The sequence below is a fragment of the Balaenoptera ricei genome, chromosome 4 (assembly GCF_028023285.1).
Source record: "Balaenoptera ricei isolate mBalRic1 chromosome 4, mBalRic1.hap2, whole genome shotgun sequence".
Lineage (NCBI taxonomy): Eukaryota > Metazoa > Chordata > Mammalia > Artiodactyla > Balaenopteridae > Balaenoptera > Balaenoptera ricei.
In genome coordinates, this window is record NC_082642.1 from 92,810,358 (window position 1) to 92,820,066 (window position 9,709).

Below are 9,709 nucleotides of genomic sequence, written 5' to 3' on the forward strand. Positions count from 1 at the left end.
ACTAATAATCAAAGACATACTAATTAAAGCAATGATATACCATACTTTCCTTCACAAATTAGCTGTTAAAAAAAATACTTACTTCTTTCTGGCATTTCCAGAAGTATATGTGGAAGTACATATTGGAATAAAAACCATTCTCAAAACAATCTGTTGATATTCAACAAGAGTTTAAAAATATTTATGCCCTTTGACCACAATAAATTTATATACATAACCCTATCTTAAAGAAAATAATCAGAATTAGACAAGATTTTAAACAGAAAGACATTTTTCTCATAGAAATAACTGAAAACAACCTAAACGTTCAACAATAGGGGGATGGTTAAACAAATTATGGTACACCCCTATGATGGAATATAATGCAACTAAAAGTTGTTTGTTAAAAATAATTTAGTAATGTGGTAAAATGCTTATATGTTAGGTAGAAAAAAAGCAGGATCAAAACTGCATATGTTGTTTTCCATAAAGACACAGAGAAGGAAGAAGGGAGGGATAAATAGAGAAATAGATATTGGAAGGAAACATGACAAAATTAGAATGCTTATCTCCAGGAAATAGTATTATGGATGATTGTTATCATTTTATAATTTCCTAAATTTCTGTAATGTTCCACAATGAGCACATATTACTTTTATAATCAGAACAAATCTTTTTATTTAAAATAAAATTTAAAGCTAAAGGAATACTACTTTTTTTTTTGGTCATGCCATGAGGCACACAGGATCTTCCCCCACCAGGGATCGAAACCGTGCCCCCTGCATTGGGAGCACGGAGTCTTAACCACTGGACCGCTAGGGAAGTCCTAAAGGAATACTACTTTAAATGTTGTTCTCAATCTTTTTATCAGAAAGCAAATCATAATGACCTTTTTTATTATATTCTAATCATGCTTTACAAAAATAGATAAAAGGACTGCATAGGCCTACGCAGGTCTGAAAGAAATCAGGTAAATAGTCAAACTTCAATAAAATACACACACACACACACACACACACACACACACACACACACAGTGGTCCCCTGTGTAAAAACCATTGGAATTTTGATTAGAAATGCAGATTTCTGGGTCCACCCTCCCCCCAAAAATTCTGATCCATTGACTATGGGGTGGGGCTTGAGAATTTTCCATTTTCAGCAAATTCCCTAAGTAATTACTATGCTTATTATCTAAGGAGCATACTTTGAGAAACACTGAATTAAAACATGTTCACAGTCTGAAATTAAGTGATAACTCTTTCCTGCCAGGAAAGAGCACAATGCCACTAAATACTTCTCCTTCACTAACAGGAGGCACAACTGGTAAAAACTGAAAAATCTGGTAACAATTTCATAGGCTTTTTTCAAGATATTGTATCTCAGAGACTAAATTAATCCTTACCTGCCCAGCTCAGCTAGGTCAATATGCTCTCACTCCAAAAATGAAAAACTAAGTTAGTAATATCAAAAAAATGACAAAGAAAATCAACTGCTACCAATTTTGGAAACGAGTGGTCCCTAGTTTTTGTTGCTATGTCAAGTTAAAATCTGAGTGCCCATTCATGATGGTAACTGACTGACATTAAAATCAATCCAAATAATAAAGCTAATGCTTTAAATTTACTTCCCCCTTTTCCTCTTTTCCTCTGAAGAAAAGCTAGGTATTAATATGTCATTACCCTTTAATATTTTTCTCCTCCATTTATTTAAAAGGAAAAAAACCCAGCAGGAATTAAATTAGCCTTTACCATAATGGAACCTTCGAACGAAAGTTCCAACATGACATATCCAAATCATTTTTTTTCCTATTCAACCAGTTTCTTTTTTCTTCTAAAAGCGGTAGCAAAAGAAAGCAGAGATCCCTCAAGGGATAATGTCTATACTATAAATCTCTTTTAAAAATTGTTACCACATTTTTAAATTTATTACACCACAACTGAACATTTAGCCTAAGTGTAAGAAATTAGGAAAATGTCTTACTTCATACCCTTACAAATTTATGATTTAAATATAAAACTTTGTCTTTCCAGAAGTATACTGCAACACAATGACCACTCTGGGAATTAACATGAGAGCAGGGTTGTGTCTTATAGTTTCCAAACATCCATATTCTTAGTAATATTTAAAAGCAGACTGCATTCTTTATGCCTGATCTTTCTAAAATCCCAACAGAAATATTAGGAATAATCTTTATTATAGGGTGCCAACTTTCATGTAATCTTCAAAGTTACTTTTTTATGACTTAAAAGACAGAAAGATATGATTCATACTTCCTAAAACATATACTGAAAAAAGAATAACAACCTGGATAAGTTCCATTCATTTAACAAATATTTACTGAGTACATACTGTATGCCAGGGGCTATTTCAGATATTAGGAATAGATAGTTCCTACCACCGAGAAGCATCGGGCCAGAATTAAAGAAATTCAGATGGAAAGAGCAAATACAACACAAGCTATGTTGCCCACCGCTTTACTAACTGGAAAACTATAGCTAGACAAACTTGCCTTTCAGATATTCATAATACACACTTTTAGGCTTGTCATGGAAAGCACAACACAGCAGTGATATTCCCTTTCTAAATTCTTGAAAGGTTTTCAGAGAATTGCTTGTATTTATCAGGAGATAGGATTTTTCTGAGGAGAAAAAATTAAATCCCTTCCTTCCAGAGTCATTTAACCTAGCATCCAAACCACTGAACTAACAAAAGAAACTGGGATGACTGTCCAATGAACAATGTGAGGCTTGACTACTTTGTAGATAGACTTCAATCACCTTAGGATAAGCAATCTCTCTTTTATCAACTCAATAAATATATCCCCCCTTTTTTTCTTTTTACCTTGAATTCTTAATACAGTTCCTTAAAAAAACAAACACACACTCCAATCTTATCTGGACTGTGGTAGTAGAAAAAGGAATCTGTCAACATCAAGGCCAAGCTTGGGTTAGGATACCCTTAGAGGCTAGGCAAGGTGGTGGCTGGAAAAACCAAGGAAGAGCCAGTAGGAATTGAGGAAAGGAAGAGGTTAAAACACTTGCATGGGAAGATTCCAGAGCAGTAGTAGTTTTATTGGGGCCACAGATACATTTTTAGGCCACTGGTCCATTTTCCCTCACCTTTAACAGAAAAAAATATAACATATGCATTTAGACAGCAGCAGAAAACTCATAGGGAAATCTGAGTGCTGGCTTACATATTCTTTGCCCAATAGCAACTGCTAGAGGAAAAAGCCCAAAGCAGAATCTAGGTAGGTCTGGGTAAACATTTACGTAAAGGCTGAGGAAAATAAACTTCCACAACACCAAACACCTATAGCAGTGGTTAGCAGCCTTTTAGACCCAAGATAACAAGATGCTGACCTGTCTTCTTCAGAAACTTGTGGGGTGATGACTGTAGGCCCAAGGTTCCAGGAAGGCAATCTCTCAAAAACTAATAAACAAAACCCAACATATAAGTACATTTTATATCTACTTTCCAGCAAGATGCTTTCATAAATGCCTCTTTTAAGATAAAAAAAATTTCATAATAGGTTAATCACTCATATTTTATTTTAGTCCATTATTTCCCAAACTTCAGTCACCCAAGTACCGTTTTCAGAAGTCTTACCATATCTGCATCTCACCTGTACTATTTTTTACCTAATACAGGCTTTTCAATTGATTTATTTTTTTGCCCTATGCTTAGTAATAGTATCTGTGAAATCAGTTTTGAGGTGTTAGGTTCTTCTCCTAATTTAAACATATAAAGAACTTTTGTTTCATTCAAATGTGTGTGTAAATTTTTGGAGAATTTTTTTTTTTAAGTTCATCTGCTTATCATTCAAATTATATTACCTATCTGATGTTACCAAAGTTTGGGAAACACTACCTTGGTACATACTATTTTATAAAAGTGCTAGCTGAGATCTGGGACTTGGGGAGTTACTTGTGGAGAAAGCTACACTAATTGTGATGCACAGGGTTGGGGGCAAGACTGAGTGAAAAGGGAAGGATTTCATAGAGCCACAGGTTAGCAGGAAGGCACTTGGGAGACAGAGCTTGAAAAGAGGGGGAAAGGGTACCAAGAACAACCAGAGTTTATTTTGCAGCTTGGCCTGTGCTCCCCACCTTACCAGCAGCCTTTGGTATTCCTATTACAGGTGCTTGTACTGCACAGTACGTATAAGACCTCGAGTTCCAGAGTAGATTATACCCACATCTACGAAGAGGGCCTCCAACACATACACAAATACATCAATCATTTGTGTAACACCTCATAGTTCACAAAGAGTGAGGTAGGTAAAACCTCCATCTTACAGAGGAGAAAACTGAGGCGCCCTTTCTCAATGTCCCACTGCTAATATATGACAGTGCTTAAACCTAAGTCTCTTGTATCTCTCCATCACTGTGCTCCTCCTATAACCAACAAGGGGCAAGAACCCAGTGATACAGAAACTATCTAGCTACTCATTTTGAAATAATAATAACAATTTTAAACAACAGCTTATGTTTTCTTTAAGAGGCAGTATAGTATTATAGATAACAGGATGAACTCTGGAACCAGATTGCCTTGGTTCAAAAACTGGCTCCACCATGTAGTAACTGTGTAAACTTGAGCAAGCTTTGTCTTTTTAAGCTCAATATCCTCATCTGTCAATTGTGGCTACCAACAGTATCTATCTCATAGGGTTATTTTTAAAATGCTAATGGTATCTACCTCATAGGAACACGTAAGGAACCCGAAACATCACCTTGCAGACTGAAAGTGCAATATTAAGTGTTTGCTATTATTATTTATTGACTGCTCTCTATTTACCAGACACTTTATACACATTACCTCATTAAGCCTTCCAATAACCTGTGAGGTAGGTATTATCAGTTCCATTTTACCTTTGAGGAAATTCAAGCCCAGAAAAGTAATTTATTCAATCCCTAAACTACCAAGTGACAGATTTAAAGTCAAGCCTAATTCTAACCACCCTATGAGTCTTGCCTCTCAACATATTCAAGCTTCTTACTCAACTATATGGACAGGGAGGTCACAGGCACCCCTGTGAAAAGACCTAGGCTCTGTTCACACACCAGTATAAAATATACTTAGATTTTTAAGAATCAGTCATACACACACACACACACACACACACACACACACACACAAAGCACTAAACTGATCATGGTTCTCAACACAGGAAATGCCCAGATGTCCCTTAAGTTAGGGCATGGTCACAGATGTCAGATTCAAATACTTAACTACAACCTTCATACACCAGAAACTGTAGGTGCTGTTTAAGGTATTGCTTAATTCCTTATTATCTTAGAACGTGAGCAAATGCCACTAACCCGAAATGTGATTCAGAGAGTTTCAAAAAGTGGCTGTTCCACCTGTTGGCTGGGATCCCAACATCTCCCGCCTGGTGGCTGACACTGTAACCCTGGGCTTTGCCTTGGCTGAAGAGGCACAGGAGGAACTGGATCTCAAGCTCTCCCACTGCCTCAGGTGGAAGATCCAGGAAACTAAATAGGAGAAAAAGCCAAAGCTGTTTTCACTTTCAGAGAGATTTAAGCCAGCTGAGGCTCAGCCTCCTATTTCGAAACCTTCTTCCACCTGTCGAGCCAATTGCTCAGGTCTCCTTTATGCCACATCGTTCCCAAAGTGCCATTAACAGGGCCTTAAGAGGTTTCCGTGAGCCAACGCGGGCAAAATTCTGGGTTCAATGCTCATTCAACCCCACAAAAGGCAAAGTAACCCTACCTAAAAAATAGGAAGTGCCACGTCAAGCTCTCTGGGCCACCTAAACAGCCTAGGAGGATCACCGTGTTTCTGACACCTGGACGCCAGGGAATGCTGCCCCACCGCTGGCAGCCCAGAGCGACTGTCCTCCTCCTCGGGCCCCCTATAACCATTCTATGAGTTGCCCCATATCCGGGCAGGTCAGCCGAAGGGCAACCGCCGTTCGCGCGGCCCACAGACCCCTCAAGTCGTAGGAGACGAAGTCCCCGCAATCCCACCCCTCCAAAGCTCCGCGACTCCGACGACTCCCCGCTCCCGCCCCCCACGCCACGAGCTTAGTTCCCGCCCGGGGTTAGGTAGGTCTGTAGTCCCGAGGGCGAGAGTCGGGGGCCGTGGCGGGGGCCGAGAAGAGCGAGGGAAGCGGCCAGCCAGGGGTTCGAACGACGCGGAGAAGGGACAAACGAGGACTGGGAGGGGCCGGTCCGTACCTGTCTAGCCAGAACCCGCCGCTACGAGTGACGCGGCCCGCAGTGCATTGTGGGGCCGGGGAGTGGCCGTTCCGCCGGGCAGCCCCACGTGAGACGTGGCTGGCGCCCGGCGGGATCAAGCCCCGCCCCCGTTCCCTCGGCCCGTCCAGGCCAATCCGGTTCTGGGGGAAAGACACACCGACTCGCCCTCTCCAGGGGAGTTGGCGGTTTTTCCCTCTCGTACGTGAAGAGAGTGCAAAATCCTCGGGTGACAGATTATGCTGTCCCTCACACATAAGGCTGATCTCTCCCGCCTGCCGCCTGTATCTGGAGGCAGTTTGTTTCTTACGCGGCCCTACAGCAAACACTTATCGAACAAGCAGGGGGAAAAGCCCCCTCTGAGTGAACAAGACTTGCCCCACCTACCACCACACACTGGGAGGCACCTATCCTTGGCAAAGAAATGCCAGATGCTGTTCCTGCAGCTGCTTCCAGCTTTTGCATCGGTCACGCATTATTAAACAAGGACTTACTGACTGCATACTATGTGCCAAGCACAGTGTTAGGCAATGGGTTACAGGAGTGAACATAACACTCGATGGATCTAAAGTGTGATAGGAGCGAGAGATGTTAAAACATAAATCATTACATAATTATAAATCGTAATCAGTTCTACGAAGGAAAATTAGTGGGTGCGATGATAGATTAATCAGGACTATCAGGGAAGAGCTCTTTGAAGAAGTGCCTTTTAAGCTCCAGGCATATGAAAGAGCCTTAAAGAATGTTGCAGGCCAAGGGAACATTATGTTTGAGGTTGTTGGGGCATAAAAGAAATTGATGTGTTCTAGGAACTGAAAGGAAGTCAGTGTGGTTGAGGTGTAGGGAGCAACTTGAGCTGAGATGAGGCAGAGAGGCCAGACTATGCAGGCTCTTACTGGCCACATTATAGATTTTGGACTGTATTTTGGAATGTATCTTAAGGTCAATGGGTAGCTAATAGGGTGTTAAGTAGGATCAGATTTACATATTTAAAGGCTCACTTAAGCTGTTGTGGGGAATAGTTTGGAAGAGGACAGGAGGGCTTGCTGGAAGTCCAGTCTGGAGGCAGTTACATTAGTCAAGGCCAGAGATGATGGTGGCTTCAACTAAGGTAATGATAGTAGAGACAGAAAGATTTGGATAATTTTGAGACATATATAAATCAGAGGTTGAATCCAAGGGACTTAATAATGGATTGGTTTGCCAAGAAGGGTAAAGAAAATCGGGGCATTAAGGATGACTCCATTAGTAACTAGATGAATTAAGCCAACCTAGAAGGAGGAGAAAATGGTTTTGTATATGTTAAGTTTGAGATGCTTTAAATGGAGGTGTCAAACAGATTTGGATATGTAAGTCTGGACTAATTATATAAATTTGGTGGGTTTTGGAGTGGGTTAACCCAGCAATTCCACTCCTAGGTATATATGAAACAGAAATGTATTCATATGTTTGCTACAAGACATATATAAGAATGTTCATAGGATAACTAAATTTTAGACAATCCACATAGTGGACTAGTTTTCAGGAAAGAGAATGAACAATCAACAACTACATGCAAAACATGGATGAATCTCACAATCGTAAAATCGACTGGTATAAGCCAGACACAAAAATTGTGTACTACTTGATTCCACTTATATAATGTTCAAAAGCATACAAAAGTAATATATGGTAATAGAAATCAGACTATTGGTTACCCTTAGGTAGTATTAATGTTTGGAAAGGGCCCCTAGGGGGCTTAGGGAGTTCTAATAATGTTTGATCTGGGTGTTGATTACACGTGTGTTCAATTAATGAAAATTAATCAAGTTGGGAATTCCCTGGCTATCCAGTGGTTAAGACTCCATGCTTCTACTGCAGAGGGCACAGGTTTGATCCCTGGCAAGGGAACGAAGGTCCCACATGCCTCACAGGTCAGACAAAAAAAAAGAAAAGGAAAAAAAAGAAAAGAAAATTTATCAAATTGTACACTTAAGATACATGCAATTTTTCAGTATGCATTTTATTATTCAGTAGAAAGTTTACATTTTAAAAATGTTATGGTGATCCAGCCATGAATAAATAACTGGTACCAGACTAACCTTCCTACCACAAACAATAGAAAACTGAACCAAATCTCTGAAACAAGTGTCTTCAGACATTGGACAATAGGCACAGTAGGACTGTGATCCAGGAAAGAAGAAGAACAATTAAGATGAGCCCAAAGTTATCCCCAGATTTCTTTCTGGCAGTATTTGCCAAAGCACAGGATAGAGGAAAGCAAAGCAGAATACAGTACTCTCGCTAACTGAGGAGAGAGAAATTGGAAATATGAGAGATGGAGGCAACTGAAATTTGCGGGGCAGAGAACCAGATTATGAGCTCCAGAAATATGCATGAGTCTCCTTGAATCTTTGGTGTAGGTTTAATGAAACTCCAGGAGGCTGGTTAAATAACAACTACTGTGGGATCTGTAAGCTGAACAACTACTAGATCTTAAATAAAGTTTGGAAACATTCAAGTTCTGACCAACTGGAATGGAAAAACCCTATTAAACAGATGGGGAATTTGGTAAAAAGACCTCAGAAAGGCCACACTTTAGAGATAAGGCTAAACTAGCCCAAGAGTAAAGGCTATTCTAGATTCACTCAAACAAAGCCAAAAAAGCTTATCTGCAAGTAAATTAACCGCTTCCTTGAATGAAACTTAACAGTCTTTAAAGAGAAAATCCAGGCACTAAACAATGTAACACCCACAATGTCCAGTATCCAATAAAAATTATTATATATGTGAAGAAGCAGGAAAATGTGAACCATGAACAGGAGAAAAATTAGTCAATGGACCCAGAAATGACAGTGATGATGAAATTATCGGAGGACTTAAAGCAGCTGTTAAAAATGTGGTCAAGAATTTAAGGGAAAACATAAATATAATGAAAGAAATGAAAACTATAAAAATAACCAAGCAGAACTTCTAGGGCAGAAAAATACAATATCCAAAATGAAAACTTCATTGGATGGGCTTAAAAGCAGCTTAGACATTACAGAAGAAAAGATCTGTGAATGAGGAAACAGTACAAAAGAATTATCTACACCAAAGCACAAGGAGAAGAAAAGTTGAAAAGAAAATGAACAGAGGAATTCTCTGGCAGTCCAGTGGTTAGGATTCTGTGCTTCCACTGCAGGGAGCATGGATTTGATCCCTGGTCGGGGAACTAAGATCCCACAAGCATGCAGTGTGGCAAAAAAAAAAAAAAAGAAAGAAAATGAACAGAGCCTTAGTGACCTGAAGGACAATACTAAGTTACATATCACCTGTATAATCAGAGACCCAGAAAGACAGGAGTGATGATTTTAAAATATTTGAAGAAATAATAGCCAAAACTTTTCTAAATTTAATGAAAAATATAAATCTGCAGATCCAAGAAATCAAACCAACCCTAAACAGGATAAACACAAAGAATCCTCACCAAGGCACATTACACAAAAACTGCTGAAAACCAATAATTAAAATATTAGAAACAACCAGAGAAA

General features: G+C 39.4%; 1 protein-coding gene across 5 annotated transcripts in view; it reads right to left on the bottom strand.

Annotated features, from left to right (window-relative positions):
• Window positions 1–6,230, bottom strand: part of SEC22A (SEC22 homolog A, vesicle trafficking protein) — a 66,419-nt gene extending 60,189 nt beyond the window's left edge. For 2 of the 5 annotated variants that reach the window (XM_059922120.1, XM_059922119.1), the window contains exons 1-2: window positions 5,713–5,921; window positions 5,301–5,474 (exon numbers count right to left, since the gene is read on the bottom strand). In XM_059922120.1, coding sequence (XP_059778103.1) covers window positions 5,301–5,474; window positions 5,713–5,864 — 326 coding nt within the window. In that variant the 5' untranslated portion in view covers window positions 5,865–5,921. Of the gene's footprint in view, window positions 1–3,341; window positions 3,412–5,300; window positions 5,475–5,712; window positions 5,922–6,179 lie in introns of those variants that run through there. The other 3 variants (XM_059922123.1, XM_059922122.1, XM_059922121.1) reach the window with 3 other exon arrangements.
• Between the last annotated feature and the right edge of the window lie 3,479 nt (window positions 6,231–9,709).